This window comes from Syngnathoides biaculeatus, chromosome 12, assembly GCF_019802595.1.
Source record: "Syngnathoides biaculeatus isolate LvHL_M chromosome 12, ASM1980259v1, whole genome shotgun sequence".
NCBI lineage: Eukaryota > Metazoa > Chordata > Actinopteri > Syngnathiformes > Syngnathidae > Syngnathoides > Syngnathoides biaculeatus.
The window spans coordinates 29,035,176-29,058,283 of NC_084651.1; the positions used below are offsets into that span (position 1 = coordinate 29,035,176).

General features: G+C 41.3%; 1 protein-coding gene across 2 annotated transcripts in view; it reads right to left on the minus strand.

The window, feature by feature from the left end:
• The window catches only part of pcca (propionyl-CoA carboxylase subunit alpha), a 102,085-nt gene that overhangs the window by 33,495 nt on the left and 45,482 nt on the right, over nt 1-23,108 (minus strand). For both annotated transcript variants that reach the window (XM_061836760.1, XM_061836759.1), the window contains exons 6-17: nt 21,126-21,179; nt 20,425-20,556; nt 20,213-20,249; nt 19,819-19,897; nt 15,760-15,862; nt 13,359-13,453; nt 12,554-12,704; nt 8,946-9,089; nt 7,018-7,092; nt 6,835-6,903; nt 6,631-6,706; nt 6,325-6,538 (exon numbers count right to left, since the gene is read on the minus strand). In XM_061836760.1, the coding sequence (XP_061692744.1) occupies nt 6,325-6,538; nt 6,631-6,706; nt 6,835-6,903; nt 7,018-7,092; nt 8,946-9,089; nt 12,554-12,704; nt 13,359-13,453; nt 15,760-15,862; nt 19,819-19,897; nt 20,213-20,249; nt 20,425-20,556; nt 21,126-21,179 (1,229 nt within the window). The remainder of the gene's footprint in view (nt 1-6,324; nt 6,539-6,630; nt 6,707-6,834; nt 6,904-7,017; nt 7,093-8,945; nt 9,090-12,553; nt 12,705-13,358; nt 13,454-15,759; nt 15,863-19,818; nt 19,898-20,212; nt 20,250-20,424; nt 20,557-21,125; nt 21,180-23,108) is intronic.

Here is a 23,108-nt window from a genome sequence, read left to right on the forward strand (position 1 = left end):
CCCGGTAGAAAACAAGAGTGGGGTAGCGAACGACCTACATAGCTTTTACTGCAGATTCGAAATAGACACTTCCACACTTCGGACCCATCAAGCCGCACCACCTTCCACTCCACCGTTTAACATCCATGAAGGGAATGTTAGACAGATCTTCAGACAACAAAAGATAAACAAAGCACCTGGCCCAGACCTTGTGTCCCCATCCTGTCTCAAAGTCTGCGCACACCAACTTACTCATATCTTCGCAAAAATCTTCAACAGGTCTCTAGAACTGTGTGAAGTCCCAGCCTGCTTCAAACGCTCCACCATTACACCGGTCAACAAAAAAGCAGCAGTCTCAGTTGTTAATGACTACAGGCCTGTTGTGAAATCTAATGTCATGAAGTCCTTTGAACGCCTTGTGCTCGACCACCTCATGAGCGTCACAGGTCCCCAGCTGGACCCACTGCAGTTTGCTGATTGAGCTAACAGGTCTGCACATGATGCAGTCAACATGGGTCTGCACTTCATCCTTGAACATCTCGACAGCGAAAAGAAAATAAGTATTTGAACACCCTGCTATATTGCAAGTTAGCAACCCAGAAATCATGGAGGGGTCTGAAATTTTCATCGTAGGTGCATGTCCACTGTGAGAGAGAATCTGAAAAGAAAAATCGAGAAATCACAATGTATAATTTTTTTAACGATTTATTTGTGTGATAAGGCTGCAAATAGGTATTTGAAAACCTGAAAAAAAAACAATGTTAATATTTGGTACAGTAGCCTTTGTTTGCAATTACAGAGGTCAAATGTTTCCTGTAGTTGTTCACCAGGTTTTGCACACACTGCAGGAGGGATTTTTGCCCACTCCTCCACAAAGATCTTTTCTAGATCAGACAAGTTTATGGGCTGTTGCTGAGAAACTGTTAAGAGTTCTGTCACCTGACCTGAAGGCAGTGTCACGGGCCCTGGAGAATGGACCTGCCTGGTCATCGAGGGTTTCTGTTTTGGAAACGTCCTGCTGATTTTCTTCACACACACAATTTCCATCAGAACTTGATATGGTCCATCCAGTTCAGCCACTGTGTACGTCCCCAAGTCCTGGTGTTCAAATAGGTCCCAGTGTGTGTTGGAGGCAGTCCCGGCATTTATTGAGTTCAGTCTCGCTGACATTTGCGTACACGTGGTCTCAAGTGTTTCCACCCCTTGTTACATTTAACATGATGGTGGAACTTCTGGAGTTCGGGAGATTCTTCAGATTGTTGTCCCCGGCTATAATGTGAACATGTTAAGGGTGGGCCTGCTACTTTTCGTTGATAACGTTCAGTAAATGAGAGAGCGCAGCTTTGGAGTTAACATCTGGTTGGATAACCACCGTGTTGTTTCACTGGTCTTTAAGCACATACACAAAGTCACCCCCCCACACAGGAATCTTATCTGCGGGGGTCTTTTCCAGAATAAGTCAGACCCATGTGGCGATCAAGCTTTTTTCAACCTTGTAATTATAAAGGACAGAGAGTTGGTGAAAGAAATATGCCACAAAAAAGTAGAACCACAACTCAGTGAGGATAAAACGTGAGTCTATTAACCCATTGTCTCCAGTTATCGCTGCAAGATTAGCACTTTTCGATATCAGGTAAAGATGTAATAAATCAATGTTGATAAATGACATTGCAACCTAAATGAAACACGGTGAACAGAAAGTAGCTGTAGCACCATTATAAGTGGGTAAACACCAGTAAATTTTAATTTTATGAACAAGTGTTTAATGGGGTTAAAATCAGAATCAGCTGAAATGGCCAAGTATGTAAAAACACACAAGGATTTTGTCTCTGGCAGTAGGTGCTGCCCTGGTATGACATTTAGAACAAACAAATGAACAAGAACAAAGAACAATACACATTGAATTAATATGAACTATTCTTTATAAAGGCAAAAAGCTCAGCTGTAAAGCGTTAGCCTCACATTTCAGAGGACCTGGTTTCCATCCCCGCCTCACTTGTGTGTAGTTGTCATGTTCTCCCCGTGCCTGCGTGTTGCTTTCTCCGGGGACTCCGGTTTCCTCCAACCTCCCAAAACACGCACTAATTGGACACTCTAAATTGGCCGTAGATGTGATTGTGAATGTGACCGTTGTCCGTCTCCATGTGCTGTGTAATTGGCTGGCAACCAGTTCAGTGTGTACCCTGCTTCCTGCCTGATGACAGCTGGGATAGACTCAAGCAACCCCGCGACCCCTTGTGAGGATAAGTGGCTCAGATGGACGCGCCACATTAAGTTAAGCTTATACAGTCCCCTTATCGGCTCGCAGTTCACCGTTAGACCAGTGCAATGACAATTGTGCAAAGGAAGCAATTTAAAGTGACAAATCGTGGGATAGTCTACAGTATATATTACTAATAATAATACTGATTGGACCAGCAGGATGTGAGGGTGTGTCCCAACAACAGCACAAAGCAGAAAATAGTAGGTTTGTTCATCAAGAATTTAATGACTTAATTGCAAGAGGGAAAAAACTGTTTGAATGCCTGCTAGTTGTGATTTAAATTGACCTGACGGAAGGAGCTGTAAGAGCTGGTGGCCAAGATGTGGAGGGTCCAAGAGGATCCTCCCCGCTTTGGTCCCAGTTCGAGTGTTGTGCAAGTCTTCAAGGGGAGGTAGGGTGGTGCCAACAATCCGTTCAGCCTTTTTAATTGTCCGTTGCAGTCGAAGTTTGTCCTTTTTGTGGCAGCCCCAAACCAGACTGTGACGGAGGTACACAGTACTGATTGGATGAACACCGTGTAGAACTGTCTCAGCGGCTCTTGTGACAGGCCGTGGTTCCTCAGAAGCCGCAAGAAATACTGCCGGAGACAAATTCCTTGTGTGTTGTTACATATTTTGCCATTAAAGGTGATTGATTTTGATGTTGAATTGTTCTTCTTCCACTCCAGGTCCTGTGAGAATGTAATTCCCAAGAACTTTAAGGTTGACAAATGACAGTTGGACAGCGTGAGGGGCAGTTGTGGTGAAGGATGCCTCCTTAAGTCCACAATCATTTTTATTGTTTTTCAAGTGTCCCAACGCCAAGCTGTGTTTGCCACACCAAAGCTCCAATCTCAGCGCTTCTTGTCGATACACAGATTTGTCACCGTCTTTGATGAGGCCAATAACTGTGGTGTCATCTGTGAACTTCAGGAGTTTAACAACCGGGTGCCTCGACATGCAGTCATTTGTATAGAGCGGGAAGAGTAGAGTGAGAGGATACAACCTTACCCGTCGCTGATAGTGCACGTGGATGAAGTGTTGTCCCCCAGCCTCACGTGCTGTGTCCTGCCCATCAGAAAGTTGTAGATCCACTGGCTGATGGCAGGCAAGACGCTGAGTTGGAGAAGTTTGGAGAAGAGGAGTTCAGTGATGATGTTGTTAAACGCACCGCTGAAGTTCACAAACAGGATCCTTGCATAGGTTCCCTTGCTGTCGAGATGTTCATGGATGAAGTGCAGACCCATGTTGAACGACATCATCCGCAGACCTGTTAGCTCGATAGGCAAACTGCACTGTGTCCAGTTGGGGACCGGTGACCTTCCTGAGGTGGTTCAGCACAAGCCGTTCAAAGGACTTCATGACTATTGATGTCAAGGGAACAGGCCTGTGGTCATTAAGATCCGAGACTGTTGATTTTTTTGAGACCGGTATGATGGTGGAACGTTTGTAGCAGGTTAGTACCTCACACAGTTCTGTAGACCTGTTGAAGATCTTTGTGCAGACAGGAGCAAGTTGGCCTGTGCAGACTTTGAGGCAGGATGGGGACACAAGCTCTGGGCCAGGCACTTTGTTGATCTTTTGTTGTTTGAAGATATGCCTCACGTTCCTTTCATGGATGTTAAACGGTGCAGTTGGAGATGTTGAAGTTGTTGAAGTGGACGGTGGTGTGGCTTGGTACATGTGTGGAATGAAAGTGTTCTTTTCAAACCAGCAATAAAATTTATTGAGGTCGTCGACTAGTCCGCTGTTGTTGTCTACTTGGGGGGAGCGTCGCTTGTAATTAGTGAGAGATTGTAATCCGTGCCATACTGATTTCATTAGCGCCAAGATGTTTTTTCTAATTTAGCTGTATACTCCCTCTTTGCAATGTTAACGTCTTTAGTCAGCCGGTTTCTAGTATGATTGTAGAGGGCCCTATCGCCACTACGATATGCGATATCATAAGGCTGGCGTAGTTGCCTAAGTCTGGCTGTAAACCACGGTGTGTTGTTGTTGAACGTGCGAAAGGTTTTTGTTGGTACACACACCTCCTCACAGAAAGTGACATACGCAGTAACAATATCCATGAATTTATCAAGGCTGCTTGCTGAACTTTCAAAGACACTCCAGTCTCTGCAGTCAAATGAGCTTTTAAGTTCTAATTTTGCCTCACTGGTCCACTTTTTTAACTTCGCATATTTAAGTGCTTGCCTGTATGTAGGTATTATGCACAGTTAGCAGTAATCTGATGAGCCCAGGGTAGCACAGGGAATTGCGCGATATGCGTGTTTAATATAAGTATAGCAATGGTCTAGAGTGTTAATTTCCCGGGTGAATCTAGGTGTTTTTTCTCAATATCGTTTACCTGCTCAGCAAGCGTGAGCAGAAGTGCGTTCATGCTAGCTTGGGGTGGAATGTAAACACCTACAAGAATGAAAGCACCGAATTCATGCAGCATGAACTTACAGTTCAAGAATGATTACTCCAAAAGCGGGCTGCAGTGTGTGCTGAGCTGTGTAACGTCTGTGCACTATTTCTCATTGATATAGAATCATATTCCAGCGCCATTTGATTTCTGTGCTGGCTCCACGATATGGTCCACCCGATAAAGATGAAAGTGACGCATCCGCAAAGCCAAGTCTCCGTGAAGCACAGGGGGGCAGAACATCCAAAATCTTTGCAGGTCTTGATCAGAACCTGACATTTATCCATTTTGTTGGTGAGGGAGCGTACATTGGTGAGATGAATCGATGGTAGTGCCAGTTGGTGTCCCCTTCTGTGTAACTTAACTTGAGTACCAACTCACGAGCCTCTGCGCCGTCAGCGAATTGGACAGAGTTGTTGAAAAAAAGACTGGAAAAGACTCTCTGATGGTGAGCAAGTAAATTCTTGAGTACTTAAGTCCCAAGATGACCGAAAAACACACAAACTCAAACATTACCAAGGAGCACATACTGTAGGTGAAGGCAGCCACACTGGTAAGCACCATCTTGGTCGAAGGCGGGAATATTGCTATTTTGAAGTCATAATTTCAGTGTATAGAAATTTTACTGAGTGACTTTTAGGTATTTTGAATATCTGTATTTTTCAGTTAAAGGTGATCCAATTGCTTTGATTCTTTTGATAATTTATAGACCTCTAAGTATGCAGCTTTTAAGAACTGCTGCCAGCTATTTGTACCGATTACTTCAACTCTCATAACGGGAGTGTATTTATTTATTTATTTATTTATTTTTTTAAGAACTCTCTGCTATACTAGACACATTTGACCTCACTCAACATACTGTATTAAAAGTCCAAGTCACACTCAAGGTTACATCTTAGACATGGTCATCTCAAAGGATGTTGAAATGTTAAAACTAAGACAATCTTGATGTGACAAGACAGCAACACTTTTCTGAAATCATCAATAAGAACTTCAACAATACCCTGACTTTTTTTGCTGTGGTTCGGAGGTTCACAAACCCGTCAGATTAGATAGCTCCTGAATTCACAACAACTAAAAAATGCAATGAATCTGCTTATTTGGTTATAAAAAATGCATTCCATTAAAAGCGATATCACCAAAAATCAGAAATGTTACTACATCCGAAGCCACCTCAGGAAAACTAATACCATGTCAGAATTTGATAAAGTTAATAAAAAAACTGTAGAGAAAATAGTTCAGCTGCTGAAACCATCAATGATCTGTCTTGACTCAATACCATGTCACTTTTTCAATACTATTGTGAAGTCTGCGCCAGCTGATTTTGACATCAGAAGTGACGTCAGCCCCAAGTGTGAATGTTTTTAAATCTAGGCTAAAAACTCTTCATGGTTTTTAGAGTATATCCATCTCTAAATGATATTTCTGACACTGTTCTATAAAATATTTTATTTTTTGTTTTTAAATTTTTTAAATCATGTAAAGCACATTGAGTTACCTTGTGTGTGAAATGGGCTGTAAAAAAAATAAATTTGTATGCAGTATGTTCTTTCTAATCCACCCTTGCCTCTGACACACAGGCAACATTTTCAAACCACTTTGAATCCATAGTATCCCAGGTTTTCCGCGGTGGGAGTAAAATGTGATCATAATGATGAAACAAAATATTGCTTGCTGTAATATACTGGGGTTCTCACCTAGAATTTCCAAGGACTTTCTGAGAACAGAGCTTGGCTGTGATGTACAGAGCTGCTGCAGATGCTACCAGTTCCTGCTGTTGTTCCACAGGTAGCTGATGACCTTTAAAGCCATCAGGGTAAATCTCTGGAAGGAAGTTGGTGCTAATGTCACCAGAAATAAAGCGAGGATGGGTGATTATTTCTCTCAAGAGAGGAATGTTGTGGGTTACACCTGAAGGAAAAAAAAACAATTCTCATTGTAGCAACAAAATATTCAATCGAAAGTTTGTTCATGTCTTCAAAATTAAACTTAACTAACTATACCTCTGATAACGTAGCTATCCAGAGCGTCCTCCATCTTGGCAAGGGCTTCTGCTCTGGTAGCACCATAGGTTATTAACTTGAAAAAGATACCACTTGATATTAGATCCTTGGTTGTTTTACATAATATATTTTGTCACTGTGACCCCACTGTCGAAAAAACATTCGGAAGAAAAAAAACATTCTGTCAAGTAATAACTGACAAACCTTAGAAATCATAGGATCATAATAGATGCTGATGTCACTCCCTTCCTGAATGCCACTATCAACCCGGACCTGGCAGGGAGAAATTGATTTACCCCAAATTGTGAAAACCGACCTTTGAGTGAGGATTTCACAGAGGTTGTATGTTGTAGATATTGAAAGAATTTTCATGAACACACGTCCTACATTTTTTAGACTGGTTGGCTCTTGGTATTGGGACAATCTCCCAATGGAGGGAAGACCAAATGACTTGTAAGGGTCCTAAAAGAACAAAAAGGTTAAGTGACATTCATATACATTACCATACAACTCACAATAAAATTGGCAAAACCAAACTTCAACATGAGTATAAATGAATAAAAAGTGAACGAATACTGAAATACAATAAAATTCAAATGCTCAACAGTCATTCAGAAACATTGTATGACGAGGTGCAACGTAGTATATGATGGTACCTTAAAATTGGACCATAATCCATACTGTGATGCTGGTTGTAATTTTATCTGGTCGCCTTTCAACTAGAACAGTTAACATTGAGATAATTATACAGTAGTTGGAAAAATGTGTTACCTAACCTGGACTGCTCCAACGATAAAACCTATTTCATGGTAGTTAAATGTTTGTCACATTTTAAGATTATTGTTATTATAAAGTATAAATTATTCTATTAACCTAGTCCATTATTTTCTTCACATTAATGACAAGGAGGGGTCGCTGATCACCAATCAATATGAAAGCAGAAAGTCCAATCAAATGAAGAGGAATAAGCCAAAACAAGTAAAAACCTACCAAATTTGAATAAAACATTGGTTAATTGAAGCAACACTTCTGCTCATTCATTCACATATGACTTGTGGCAATCATGTACTGACAATTAGAAAGAAGCCAAAACTCCTACTTACACCATTTAAAGAAATTACACTGCTCGGCTTTTCTGAAAATAGTAAATTCTAGTTTTATTTACCACCATTATTCTGTTTATGTATTTCATATATATCAAATATTAGTTCTATTAGGCCGGCACAGTAGCAAAGCTGTAAAGCGTGAGCCTCACAATTCTGAGGACCCGGGTTCAAACCCAGCCCTCCCTGTGTGGAGGTTGCATGTTCTCCTTGTGCCTGCGTGGGTTTTCTCCAACCACTCGGGTTTCCTCCCACATCCCAAAATCATGCAACATTAATTGGACACTCTAAATTGCCCCTAGGTGTGATTGTGAGTGCGGCTGTTTGTCTCTATGTGTCCTGCGATTGGCTGGCAACCAGTTCAGGGTGTACCCCGCCTCCTGCCTGTTGACAGCTGGGATAGGGTCCAGCACTCCCCGCGACCCTTGTGAGGATAAGTGGCGAAGAACACGGATGATGGATGGATGGATGGATGGATGGATGGATGGATGGATGGATGGATCGTTCTATTAGTTCTACCTTCAACATTCACAAACTTTGTTCTTCCAGATCTCTCTGTCATGCTGTTCGTAACACTTGTCCCTAGATGCTTTAGCATTATGGTGTTCTCCTGGCTCAATGTGTATAAACTTGGCACTGCTGGATATAGATAATTGTTTTATGTCATATCTCTCTCTTTCTCTCTCTCTCATTTAATATATCGAAGGGACTTTTAGTCTGGACTTTAGTAAGGGGTGACAACTTTTAAGAGTTGGAGATTTTCCTCTCTTTGCAAAGAGTTTTCTTTTTGTTATAAAACCCCACAAAGAGAAGATTGCTTCCATACTTATGGTGTCAGAAAAAGGGTTGTTTTGCCAAAACAGCTGATTGTGTTCATTTCTGAAGGATCCAATTGCTATAAAAACACGAAGGGCATTTAGTGCTTTTGTCATACAGCAGTGATAGTCATTAAAATGAGTTCTCAACTAGCATACCACGAGTCATGACTGGTCCGCTACCCAGAGGCTGAGCTGCACTGTTAATTGCTCAAGTTGTGAATGTAGTATCAGGTAGTTATACTTCCTGCCCCTTACCCAATATGCTCTGTCAGAGAACTTGATGCACTCTGTACTGTACTGAAAAATCTGAATATGAATTATCTGAATAAATAATTTAACTATTTAAGAGAACCTCGCAGTAAATACAACCATATGCAGAGATGACCAATCTAACCTCAGCATAGACACGGCTCTCAAAGGCCCAGCCATTGATTGGGATATCTTCCTGTTTGAGCTGCAGTTGGTAACCCTTGGCAACTCGGATCATCTGTTCAACCAGGTCAAGCCCAGTAATACACTCTGTAATGGGATGTTCAACCTAGAGCCAAAAGTTAAAATAGTGGTTAAAGCAAATTGTTATCTGAAATGAAATCTCAGGCCACCTAATTTTTTTTTAAACATCAGTACGGAAAAAACAGTATAAACTATTCAATAATAATAAATTACCAGTAATTTTGATTGTTGTTTCTTCTTAGTGGTGTGCGTGTGTGTGCGTGTACATACAGTGAAGAAAATAAGTATTTGAACACTCTAGTATATTGCAAGTTCTCCCACTTAGAAATCATAAAGGGGTCTGAAATTTTCATCGCAGGTGCATGTCCACCGTGAGGGAGATAATCTAAAAAGAAAACTCAAGAAATCACAATGTTTTATTTTTAAACAATTTATTTGTGTGATACAGCTGCAAATAACTATTTGAACACCTGAGAAAACCAATGTTATTATTTGGTACAATAGCCTTTCTTTGCAATTACAGAGGTCAAACATTTCCTGTAGTTGTTCACCAGGTTTGCATACACCGCAGGATGGATTTTGGACCACTCCTCCACACAGAGCTTCTCGAGATTAGACAGGTTTCTGGGCTGTCACTGAGAAAAACAGTTTCAGCTCCCTCCAAAGTTTTTCTATTAGGTTTAGGTATGGAGACTGGCTAGGCCATGTCGGAACCTTGATATGCTTCTTACGGGGCGACTCCTTGGTTTTCCTGGCTGTGTGCTTTGGGTCATTGTCATGTTGAAAGACCCAGCCACGACCCATCTTCAATGCTCTGACTGAGAGAAAGAGGTTGACCCCAAAATCTCACAATACATCCTCTCCTTGATACAGTGCAGTTGTCCTGTCCTATGTGGAGAAAAACACCCCTAAAAGCATGATGCTACCACCCCCATGCTTCAAGGTAGGGATGGTGTTCTTGGGATGGAACTCATCATAGTGGAATTATGAGAAAAAAAATGTCCATTTTAGTCTCATCTGACCACAAAGCTTTCTCCTATGACTCCTCTGTATCATCCAAATGGTCATTGGCAAACTTAAGACGGGCCTTGACATGTGCTGGTTTAAGCAGGGGAACGTTCCGTGCCATGCATGATTTTAGACTATGACGTCTTAGTGTATTACCGACAGTCACCTTGGAAACGATGGTCCCAGCTCGTTTCAGGTCATTGACCAAGTCCTGTCGTGTAGTCCTGGGCTGATTCCTCATCTTTCTAAGGATCATTGAGACCCAACGAAGTGATAGCTTGCATGGGGCTCCACTCTGATTGAGATTGACTGTCATCTCTAACTTCTTTCATTTTCTAATGATTGCTCCAACAGTGGACCCTTTTTCACCAAGCTGCTTGGCAATCTCTCCATAGCCCTTTCCAGGCGTGTGGAGTTGTACAATTTTGTCTCTGGTGTCTTTGGACAGTTCTTTGGTCTTGGCCATGTTACAAGTTTGAGTCTTACTTATTTTATGGGGTGGACAGGTGGCTTTATGCAGCTAACAACCTCACACAGGTACATCTGATTCAGGATAATACATGGAGTGGAGGTGGACTTTTAAATGCGAACTAACAGGTCTTTGAGGCTCAGAATTGTAGCTGATACACAGGTGGTCAAATACTTACTTGCATCTGTATCACACAAATCGTTAAACAAAAAAAAAAAAATCAGACATTGTGACTTTTGGATTTTTCTTTTAGATTATCTCTTCCACAGAGGACATGCACCTACAATTAAAATTTCAGACTCCATGAACGGATATGCAGGTTATGGACCAGGTTTGTGAAGAAGAAGCAGGCGGATTAGACTTACAAATCAAAGTGGACAGTAATATGTTCCAAGCATTTCACGGAGGACTGCTTTGAAAACCTGGTACAGTGTTCACTTGCCTTTGGTAGGAAGTAAGTTAGTACGCGTTCAATTGTTTAGTATTGACAAGTATCGACCTAGTTTTAAATGTAAGTACAATACCGATACAGATATATACAGCGAAGAAAATAAGTATTTGAACACCCAGCTATATTGCAAGTTCTTCCACTTAGAAATCAAGGAGGGGTCTGAAATTTTCATCATAGGTGCATGACCACTGAGAGAAATAATCTAAAAAGAAAAATCCAGAAATTACAATGTATGATGATTATCAATATATGTGTGTGATACAGCTGCAAATAAGTATTTGAACACCTGAGAAAACCAATGTTAATATTTAGTACAGCAGCCTTTGTTTGCAATTACAGAGGTCAAACGTTTCCTGTAGTTGTTCACCAGGTTTGCACACACTACAGAGGAGAATGAAATGAGAATGATGAAAATTTCAGACCCCTCCGTGATTTCTAAGTGGGAGAACTTCCAATATAGCAGGGTGTTCAAAGACTCATTTTCTTCACTGTATATAAAATTTTTTGGTCATAATTCCACTAACAGTGTTTTGCGGAAGACGAATGATGAGTTACATCCTAAGAACATCCTCACGACTGTGAAACATGGAGGTGGTCGTATCATGCTTTGGGGGTGTTTTTCTGCACATGGGACAGGACTACTGCACTGTATTAAGGAGAGGATGGCCGCACCCATGTATTGTGAGATTTTGGGGAACAACCTCTTTACCTCAGTCAAGAGCATTGAAGATGGGTCGTGGCTGGGTCTTTCAATATGACAATGACCCGAAGCACACAGCCAGGAAAACCAAGGAGTGGCTCCCTAATAAGCATATCAAGGTTCTGGCATGGGCTAGCGAGTCTCCAGACCTAAACCCAATAGAAAATCTTTGGAGGGAGCTCAAACTCTGTGTTTCTAAGCGACCTGTCTGATCTAGAGAAGATCTGTGTGGCCGAGTGGGCCAAAATGCCTCCTGTAGTGTGTGCAAACCTGTTGAACAACTAAATGAAACGTTTGATCTCTGTAATTGCAAACTAAGTCTACTGTACCAAATAATATTATTGGTTTTCTCGGGTGTTCAAACACTTATTTGCAGCTTTATCGCACAAATAAATCATTAAAAAAATCATACATTGTGATTTCTGGATTTTCTCTCTCATAGTGGACATGCACCTACAATGAAAATTTCAGACCCCTCTATGATTTCTAAGTGGGAGACCATCCAACATAGCAGGGTGTTCAAATACTTATTTTCTTCACTGTATATATAACCCCCCCCAACCCTGACACACACACACACACACACACACACACACACACACACACACACACACACACACACACACACGCACACACACACAAAGCAGCTGTTTACAAACTGTTCTCACAGAAGTGGCCACCTCTCACACACACACCTTTTCAGGTCTTCCTACAAATTTTCGATAGCATTGTGATCAGGGCTTTGCAATGCCCACTCAAAACCAATGTCTTTTAAAATAGTTCACCTTTTCTCTTGTGCCTTAAATGTGGATATTCACTTGTATTTCAAAACAGATCTCATAAAAAGAAACAGAATACCCATGAAAGAATTTCAACATGCTGACATCAACCAAGACTGATAGCACAGCAACCAACACTGACTTGCAGTCGTGTGTTCATCTCCAGGAAGTAGAAATTCTTTGCAGAATCTAACAGGAACTCGACAGTACCAGCAGAAGAGTACTGCACAGCCTTGGCAAGCTGCACTGCTTGCTCACCCATTGCTCGTCTTGTCACTGCGTCCAGGAAAGCACTGGAGAATTCAACAATGTTGGATGATAACACAACTGTGATTATTTATAAATTATAAAATATTCATTGGCATCAATTTGAAACCTTTGTTAAGTGATTTTTTTTTTAATCAGCAGAAAGTGAGACAGTGATATGATCTTTAACTGCTTTCTTCTATTGGAAGCAGGGGCACTTTTGTCTGACAAAGCAAACAAACCCTGAAATTGTGACTTTTTTTTTTTTTTTTTTTTTTTTACAAGAAATGTGCTGATTTGCCATTTTCTATTGAATGCATCTGGAGGCAGTTGTAGTGAAACTAGTGCTCCCAAAAGCATGTTGGAAGACAGCTATGACAAAATATTTTAAAATAATCATTATGTTTTGGAGACAAGGTTTGAGAGAGCACACTTCGATGGTTTGGACATGTTCAGAGGCGAGAGAGTTAGTATGTTGGTACAAGGGTGCTGAGGATGTAGCTTCCAGGCAAAAGAGCGAGAGGAAGACCAAAGAAAAAGTTGATGGATGCTGTGAGGGAGGACATGAGGACAGTGGTTGTGAGAGAGGAGGACGCACAGGATAGGCTTAGATGGAAAAAGATGACACGCTGTGGCGACCCCTAACAGGACAAGCCAAAAGAAAAAGAAGAAGAATTATATTTAATTAATTTCTTGCAAACCTTGGTGCTTCTTCCACCACCTTCTGGTTCCTCCTCTGGATAGAACACTCTCTTTCATTTAACCACAGAGCATTACCATGTTTATCAGCCAGAACCTATGAGAAAAAGCACCCATGTAAGCGTTTGTTTCAAAATAAATAGGACTTAAACAAAAATGTAACTATTTGAAAAACACCAGTTTGTGAAATACAAAGCTATTAAATTATTAAAACTGTAGTATTTAATAGTCATTCATATACTCAATATTTTAACTCGTCACTTTATCAGCACGTTCACATATAAAAGCAGTTTTTTTAAATACAATAATTATCAACTGAGCATTGTTCAGTATTAGTGCCAGGAAATACTGATTTTTTTTTTTTTTAATCACACTTCCTTTCATCTTATCAAATCCATATATCTATTCATATCTCACAAAGACAACCCAAGGAATTACAGAATGCAGTTTCCAAATGACTACTAAAATCACCAAAGCTAACTGTGTGAATTGTGTACTACCTGGCTAGATCACTGAATAACCACTTTGTAAATAGCAATGTTAAACTAAAAATCATGGTGAACTACCATCATTTATCTAGGCTTTAGACGATCAGGATTTTGGGGTCAGTTTAAAAAAAATAATAATAAAATCCATACCCAATACATTCACAATCTGGAGCAATATTCATCTTCTAAGTGATATCCGAGTTCGCGGGGCAGTATCTTTAAAAGGGATGCCCAGAGTTCCCTTTCCCCAGCCAATTCATCCAGCACCTTCAGGGTGATCCCGAGGCATTCCCAGGCCAACCAAGAAGTGTAGTCTCTCGAGTGTGTCCTGGGTCATCTCCGGGGTCTCCTTCCAGTGGGACATGGCCAGAACACCTCACCAGGGAAAAATCCGGGAGGCATCCGGATCAGATCCCCAAGTCACCTCATCTGGCTTCTTCTCAATGCAGACGAGGAGCAGCTCGACACTGAACCCCTCCCGGATGACCGGGCTTCTCACATCTCTAAGGGAAAGCCCTGACACTCAGCAGAGGAAACTTATTTCGGCTGCTTGTGTCCAGGATCTTGTTCTTTTGGTCACGACCCACATCTCGTGCCCATAGGTGAGGGTAGGAACGTAGATCGACTGGTAAATTGAGAACTTCACCTTTCGACTTAGCTCCCTTTTACCACAACGGACCCAAACAAAGTCCATATCACTGCAGACACTGCACCAATCACTAAATTATAAAACCATGGGAATACCAGGTGCTGTAAGCTTCTTTCCCCGGCTAAAATGCAGAGGGGTTGCATCAGGAAGGGCATCCGGTGTAAAACTGTGCCAAACAAATGTGTGTTCATCTGAAATGACACGCTGTGGTGACCCCTAATGGGACAAGCCGAAAGGAAAAGAAGAAGCAGAATATATGAAAGAAATGTTTACGGAATACAAACCCAGTAAAGCTCTGAGATCGACTGACTCAGGTCAAATAGTTTACCGCAGAGTCCAAAGCAAACATGGTGAAGCAGCTTCTAGCTATTATGCTGCACACAAATGGAATAAGTTGCCAACAGTGGTGAGTTCAAACCCAAGTGTGAATGTTTTTAAATCAAGGTTGAAAACTCTTTTTTTTCATGCTTGTTAGAATATATACACTTTTTGATCATCTTACTTGCATTGTATGCGGGTTTTAACTGTCTTTTTTCATATTTTGTATGTCATTTTTATTGTTTTTATCCCGTTTTAAATGTTTTATGTCTTCATTTTCAAATGCCTTTAATCGTGTAAAGCACATTGCGTTACCCCGTGTATGAAATGCGCTATACAAATAAATTTGGTTTGCTTTGCTTTGCTTTGCTTTGGGTGACCTTCAATGCTGCTAAAATACTTTTGTATCCTTCCCCAGATTTGTGCCTTGGCACATTTTGGTCTTGGAAGTCTGCAGACATTTCCTTAGACATTATTCCCAGGTTTTTGCTCTGATATGCATTGGCAACTATGAGACCTAATGTACAATTGTGTGCCATTCCAAAGGATGTTCAATCAACTGAATTTACCACAGGTGGACTCCATTCAGCTTAGAGAAGCATCGCAAAGATGATTAGTGGAAATCAAATGCACTCAAGCTTAAGTTTGAGCTTAAGCTAACCCTACTAATTAATTTTTCCTGTTTAGGCCAAAAAGGTTACCTGTTACTTAATAGAGAAAATAATAATTTGAATGTATTCATTAATTAATCATCTATTGTTCTTGTGTTGTTCATGAGACAAAATGGTTTGATGATCTGAAATGTGTGATCAAGATTAAATATAAAAACATATTAAAAATCTGAAACTGTGGAGGGAGCAAACACCATTTCATTAGAACTATAATAGACAGTAACCAGTCTTTGAAAATGAAAATACACAAAAGACAGTCTTGTTTATGTTCACTTACTTGAATCTCGATGTGTCTTGGGTTGTCTATGTATTTCTCAATAAGAAGCCTATCGTCTCCAAAGCTTGATGCTGCTTCCTGGGATGAAAAACGGAAGCCTTCTCTGAATAACAAAAAATAAAAGATAATTAAAATCCTTCCATCTATGTTCTAAGCCACTCATCTTCAAAAGGGTTGCGGGAGTGCTGAAGCCTGTTCCAGCTACAATGGCTCGGAAAAGTATTTGGCTATCTTGAACTTTTCAACCTTTCGCCACATTTCAGGCGTCAAGATATAAAATGTAAAGATATAAAATTATTTTTTTTGTCAAGAATAAACAACAAGTGGGACACAATTGTGAAGTGGAACAAAATGTATTGAATATTTTAAACTTTTATAACAAATAAATCCCTGAAAAGTGGGGCGAGCAATATTATTTGTCTCCCTTGCATTAATACTTTGTAACGCCACCTTTTACTGCAATTACAGATGCAAGTCGCTTGAGGTATGTCTCAATCAGTTTTCCACATTGGGAGACTGAAATTCTTGCCCATTCTTCCTTTCAAAATAGCTTGAGCTCAGTGAGGTTGGATGGAGAGCATTGGTGAAAAGCAGTCTTCAGCACGTACCACAGATTCTCGATTGGATTCAGGTCTGGACTTTAACTTGGCCATTCTAACACCTGGATACGTTTATTTGTGAACCATTCCATTGTAGATTTGGCTTTATGTTTTGGACCATTGTCCTGTTGGAAGATAAATCTCTGTCCCAGTCTCAGGTCTTTTGCAGTCTCCAACAGGTTTTCTTCTAGAATGGTCCTGTATTTGGCTCCATTCATCTTCTCATCAATTTTAACCATCTTCCCTGTCCCTGCTGAAGAAAAGCAAGCCCAAACCTTGAGGCTGCCACCATCATGTTTGACAGTGGGAATGGTGTGTTCAGGGTGATGAGCTACAACTACAGAGGGATCACACTCCTCAGGGTCTTTGGTAAGGTCTACTCAGGGGTACTGGAGAGGAGGGTCTGTCGGGAAGTCGTGTGTCGGATTCAGGAGGAGCAATGTGGTTTTCGTCCTGCCCGTAGACAAGCTCTACACCCTCGGCAGGATCCTCAAGGGTGCAGGGGAGCTCGCCCAACCAGTCTACATGTGTTTTGTGGACTTGGAGAAGGCATTCGACTGTGTCCTCTGGGAGTCCTGTGGGGGGTTCTTCGAGAGTATGGGGTATCCCCTGATACGAGCTGTTCGGTCCATGTACGACCGCTGTCAGAGTTTGGTCCGCATTGCCGGCAATAAGTCGGATTCGTTTCCAGTGAGAGTTGGACTCCGCCAAGGCTGCTCTTTGTCACCAATTTTTTTCATAACTTTTATGGGCAGAATATCTAGGGACAGCCGAGGCATAGAGGGTGTCCGGTTTGGTGGCCTCAGCATCATATCTCTGTGTGTGTGTTTCTTTCGGCTTGTCCCTTTCAGGGTCGCCACAGCATATCATCTCAGATGAACGCAAATATGTTTGGCACAATTTTTACACCGGATGCCCTTCCTGACGCAACCCTTCTCAGGGAGTGGAGACCCCAGTGGGATACGAACCCACAACGCCTGGTTTACCAAACCAGTGCTCTACGGGGCCTCTCTTTCACATCTCTGCTCTTTGCAAATGATGTGGTTCTGTTGGCTTCATTAAGCCGTGATCTCCAGCTCTCACTGGAGCGATTTGCAGCAGTGTAAAGCGGCTGGAATGAGAACATGCAAGCTCCACGCACGAGGTCTGGGATTGAACAGCTGCGCCACCATGCCGCCTCATAAAATATGTTGTTGCTTATAGAGTATTAGCACAAGAGGTTATAATTTAGCGGCTAATAACCAGTCATGATTAAATGTGTGCAAATTTCCCTGCTGATGAATGAGCCTCAACTGTGACAGCCACAGCTTTATCCTGTCAGGTTGACCCCACAGGAGGTTAAAGAAGGAGAGATATGGGTGCGTTTTCTCAGTTTTGGTACAGAACAAGTAGGCATCTTGGCTTAGCTAGAACGGATGGTCTGTCATGCTAAGCACCGACGACGTCAGGGGCGGGGTCAAGGATGTTTCTTTTGGTTTGGCTGTGAAAGCTGGCACATATCCAGATTTTGCTTGGATTTCAAATATGTTCATTTTTTTTTCAACTTTTTTTTTCCCAATTATCTACAAAATATATGTAATAGTAATATTACTTCACATTGGAGGGTTTATTTATTATGAATTCTGAGGAGAGTCTTCCTTTAAAGCCTCAACAAGCTTCTCCTCTGCCATCAACACAACCAAGTCTCATTGCCTCTCTCAGTAGGCAACCATAAATGTGTGAGATAAGACTGTGCAGGTGTGTGGAGCAGTGAGTTAGAAGTGATAGAAACGCAGCGCGAGCAGTTGCTAGCGTGTACAGTTTATAACTTTAGCGATGGGGACCCAGGAGGAGTTGTGTTTAAGAGAGGACACTATGCTGAATGCTATAAAGATCTAATAAAGCCTTCAGAGCAGCAAACCGGAGCTTCATACCATTATTGTTCCCGCCACTAAGGCGTCTCCCCAGCGTTTCTTGACCACGGTCAGGCGACAGTTTTAAGTAAATATGTTTTGTTGTAATCTTGGTCTCTAACACGTAAAATATAAATACTGTTTACACATTTTAATCATTCCAGCACCCAAATACACATACACGAAAATTTCTAGTGCGTGTCCGTGTGTGAGTGGGGATGGAGGGGGGAGTCCTACTGCACGTTTTTTCACATTTCACAGAGGGTTGTGGTCCCCATTAACCGCGAAAAACAAAAGAACTGAACAATAAACCATGGTTTACACCCAGACGTAGGCAACTAAAGAGGTTGCATATCGTAGTGGGGCTCTCTACAATCGCACTAGAAACCATCTGACTAAAGAAATTAACGTGAAAAAGAGGGATCATGCAGCAAAATTGGAAAAACATCTTGGCACTAATGACTCCGAATTAGTCTGGCATGAATTATAATCTCTAATTAAAAGTGACGATCCTCCCAGTAGAAAACAATAGTGGGCTAGCCAAAGACCCGAACAGCTTTTACTACAGATTTGAAACGGATACTTTCACTCTACACACCAACTAAATCGCACAACCGTCCACGTCAACATCTCCAACTTCACCGTTTACCATCCATGAAAGGGACATGAGGCAGATCTTCAAACAACAAAAGATCCACAAAGTGCTGGGCCCAGACCTTGTGTCCCCATTCTGCCTCAAAGTCTGTGCAGACCAAATTGCTCCTTTCTTTACAAAGATCTTCAAGAGGAATCTAGAATTGTGTCGAGTACCAACCTGCTTCAAACGCTCCACCATCATACTGGTCACAAAACTAAAGTGGCAATCTAAGGTCTAAAGCAGTGATTCCCAAACAGTGTACCGGGGTACATTAGTGTGCTGTGAGCGCTTTTCAGTTGTGCCGTGGGAAGTTATTCAGTTTTATGTTATTGCTAAAAAAACATTTATTTCCATGAAATCAAGTTTCTTTCGGCTTGTCCCTTTCGGGGTCGCCACAGCGTGTCATCTCAGATGAACACACATATATGTTTGGCACAATTTTTACGCCGGATGCCCTTCCTGACGCAACCCTTCTCAGGGAGTGGAGGCCCCAGTGGGATACGAACCCACAACGCCTGGTTTACCAAACCAGTGCTCTAGCCACTGAGCTACGGTGCCTCCCCTTTATTTCCATGAAATAATGTATCTTTATTCATCTATTTATGCCAGTGAGGCACAATGACAGACAGAACACAAAAATCCTCTTCTATTAGATGGCAGGAAGTACATAAAGTAATGCTTAATCTATCCATTTTTGGTGAATTATTTTTGTTGGTGTGCCGTGGGATTTTTCAATTGTAAAATATGTGCTTTGGCTCTATAGAGGTTGGAAATCACTGGTCTAAAGGACTATAAAAAATAATATACCCCACAATTTTGGGGTGAATTGGTCAAAAGTATGAAATCCAAACTTCAATGGAGAACAGTATCTTTTTAATTTTATAACAAGTCGGGTTCCTGAGGAAAATTGGTGCGACTCAAATAGACGTACCTTGTTTCAGCATCATTCCACGCAATTCTCATTCCCTTCCCTCCTCCACCTGCAGATGCTTTGATCATTACTGGGTAGCCTAGCAATTACAAAAACATCCCCAAGGATTAAAAAAAAGTATTTCAGATTTAAAGTGTTATTTTAATAAACCAAATGTTGATAAAATGCGCGTACAAATCTTACCAACATCACATGAATGCAAACAAATTCTTTCAAAAATGACAACTCTATACCGAGGGAATAAACCACTGAAAGTTGTTGCACCGTCTCAACGTATCTGTCTAACGAACAAAGAAGACACTTTTCTTTTGACCATAGCAGAAAAGGCATAATGATCGTGTTCAAATAATTTTATATAATAAAAAAATTCAACTTGACACAAGTGATGACTTACCAATATTTTGTGCAATTTTGACAGCTTCCTCAGGATTCTATAACAGAGTGTTTTTGTTACAAACCTTGTTTCCTATGTATTTTCAAAACAATGACTGGCAAAGACAGTGTTGACAAGTAACTGAAATTTTAAGAGACAACTAGCCCTTCAAACAGCAATTGTAACAAACTGAACATGGGAAATGTTACATGCAGTCAGTGGATTTCCCATACCTTGACCACTCCATCAAATCCTGGGATAGTGTTGACTTTTGCTGCCTTAGCAATTAGTTTGCTCTCAATTTTATCTCCCATTGCTTGGATGGCATGAGTGTCAGGGCCAATAAATGCCACAGACTCCTTTGCCTACAAAATGTATGATAATACCATTATTATTCTCACACTTACGGAGTTACAAACTTACAAAGTTTAAGTCAAAAGTTAGTTGCAGTCAATTACGACCTGCCATGGAGGGCATGGGTCTCAATGAATTTTGCATGTCCTCACGGGAAAAGCATTCGTGGGCTTTAATTAATTAGCTTTAATCCATAGCATTAAGTTGAAGGTGTGGTTTTGCTCTAAATCGGTCATTAAGTAACTTGGGATTTTTTAAACAGAAAATCATAATACTATATGATGATATCAATTTACAACAATTCCTTTTGGTCAAAACAATCGAATTACATTTTAATGTGTTTCAACTTGAATCACAGAAGTGGAACTAAAGTGACTGAGGTCAGATCCCACCGGCAACCTGTGACTCCACAGGCCTCTGAGAAACACAAGAGATTGAATCAGAACCAATCAAATTCAACTGAACATACTGTGGGAGAACTCTTAAGTAGAAAACATGTATATCCATATGTTGACTCCGGTAAATGGTGAAATAGGTATGTAGAGAGAAAATCAAACCAATGAATGAAGATTGTACTCACTAGTCTTTTTGCAAATTCTTTGTTTTCGGAAAGAAAGCCATATCCCGGGTGAACCTTGACAAAGAAAGAAAAAAAACAGACCCTGATTAAATAAAAAATACTGAGTGAGTCACATTAACTAATGCCTGGTAAATATTTTGGCAACACTAAGAACTTCAGTAAATGTTTAGCTGGTACAGTGATAATACTGTAACTACTGTAAGTTGTGGTTAAACTCTTTCTATAAGAAGCATTAACAAATGAGATAATATCCATCCATTCATTTTATGAGCCACTTAACCTCACAGGGGTCGCGGGAGTGCTGGAGCCTATCGAAGATGTCATCAGGCAGGAGGCAGGGTACAACTTGAACTGGTTGCCAGCCAATTGCAGGGCACATGGAGATAGACAACTGTCACACAATCATAACTAGGGGCAATTTAGAGTTTCCAATTAATGCATGTTTTTGAAATTCCACACCACCACGGGAAGATCATTTAAGTCCATACATGTGGGGCCAGGATTTGAACCCCGGTCCTCAAAACCGTGAGGCCAACGCTCTACAGCTGTTCCACCAGCCACCTAAGAAATAATTTATTGAATAAATTATTTAAATAATTCAATAATTTATTCAATAAATTATTTCTCTATAGTAGGGGCGGGTAACCTCGACTCTCGAGCCACATGCGGATCTTTGCCTCCTTTCATCCGGCTCTCATGAAGCCACGAAAGCATATCAAAGTTCTGTTTATGTGTGTGTGTACGCTTGAGTTCATTACGGAAGTTGCGAGCGAGTGTTGTGTGCATTCATTATGGTATTTGCATGCGCGCTTTGCTTGAGTTTATTACGGTTGTTCCAGATATTATGACAAGCTCAGTATGTGTATGCGTTGTGCGTCACCATGTGAGTGAGACTGACGGCACAGTGGGTGGAGCGGGAGGATGAGAAGAGGGGAAAAAGGGGGGGGGGGGTTGACCAGGGAAGAGCGTCTTTAATGTTCCCGCCACCTGGCTCTGCTGTGCAACGAAAGATGGAAGAGTTACTCCCCAAGCAGGACGACCTCTGCGTGGAGAATACATCTTCCCTGCATCTCATGAAAACGGTCACGTGACCGCAGCAGGAAAAGTTAGCACAGTATTTTCACAAGATTTGCTTTCGCATTGAAAATAGCTCGAAGTTTCCCAGACGGATGGTGATCTTTGGAGAAAATCATTTGTTAATTTCGCTCTCAAAATACCAGGGAAAAAGGCACAGTTAAATGAAAATATGTGGATGAACACAGAATGTTTTTACCAGAACGGGACGGCTGATATTTTTTGGGGTGAGCACAGGGCCAGCCACGCTCTCCCTTCTGTGCCACATATCTACCGCATTTCATAGCGTCTATTCTTCACTTCAGCTCACGCCACACTAACATTGACCTGGAATTTCCAAAAAGGACAAAACTTCCTAGTCACAAGTTAGTCACTTTGAAAAAAAAATCACACAGAAAAGAATATGCAATATTAAAACAAAAAATAATGAAGCATCCAGAGATGAACGCTTGCTTCATATCAAGTGGGTTGGAACATTGGAAGGACCAAAAATCCATCCATGCATCCATCCATCGATCAATTTTCTGAGCCACTTATCCTTCCGAAAGTCGCAGGAGTGCTGGGGCCTTTACAAGCTGTCATTGGGCAGGAGGCGGGGTACACCCTGAACTGGTTGCCAGACAATTGCAAGGCACATAGAGAAAGACAAGAGTCAGTCTGACAGATGAGGTTAGACTGGAATCCCTTGAATGTGTTGAAAATGTTCACAGATGACATTGTGATCTGCAGTGAAAGCAGGGAACAGGTGGAGGAACAATGAGAAAGATGGAGGCACGCACTGGAAAGGAGAGGAAAGACGATTAGCCAAAGTAAAACAGAATATATGTGCATGAATGAGAAGGGTACCGGGGGAAGAGTGAGGGAGAAAGGGAGGGTGGACAACTTCAAATACTTGTGGTAAAAAATCCA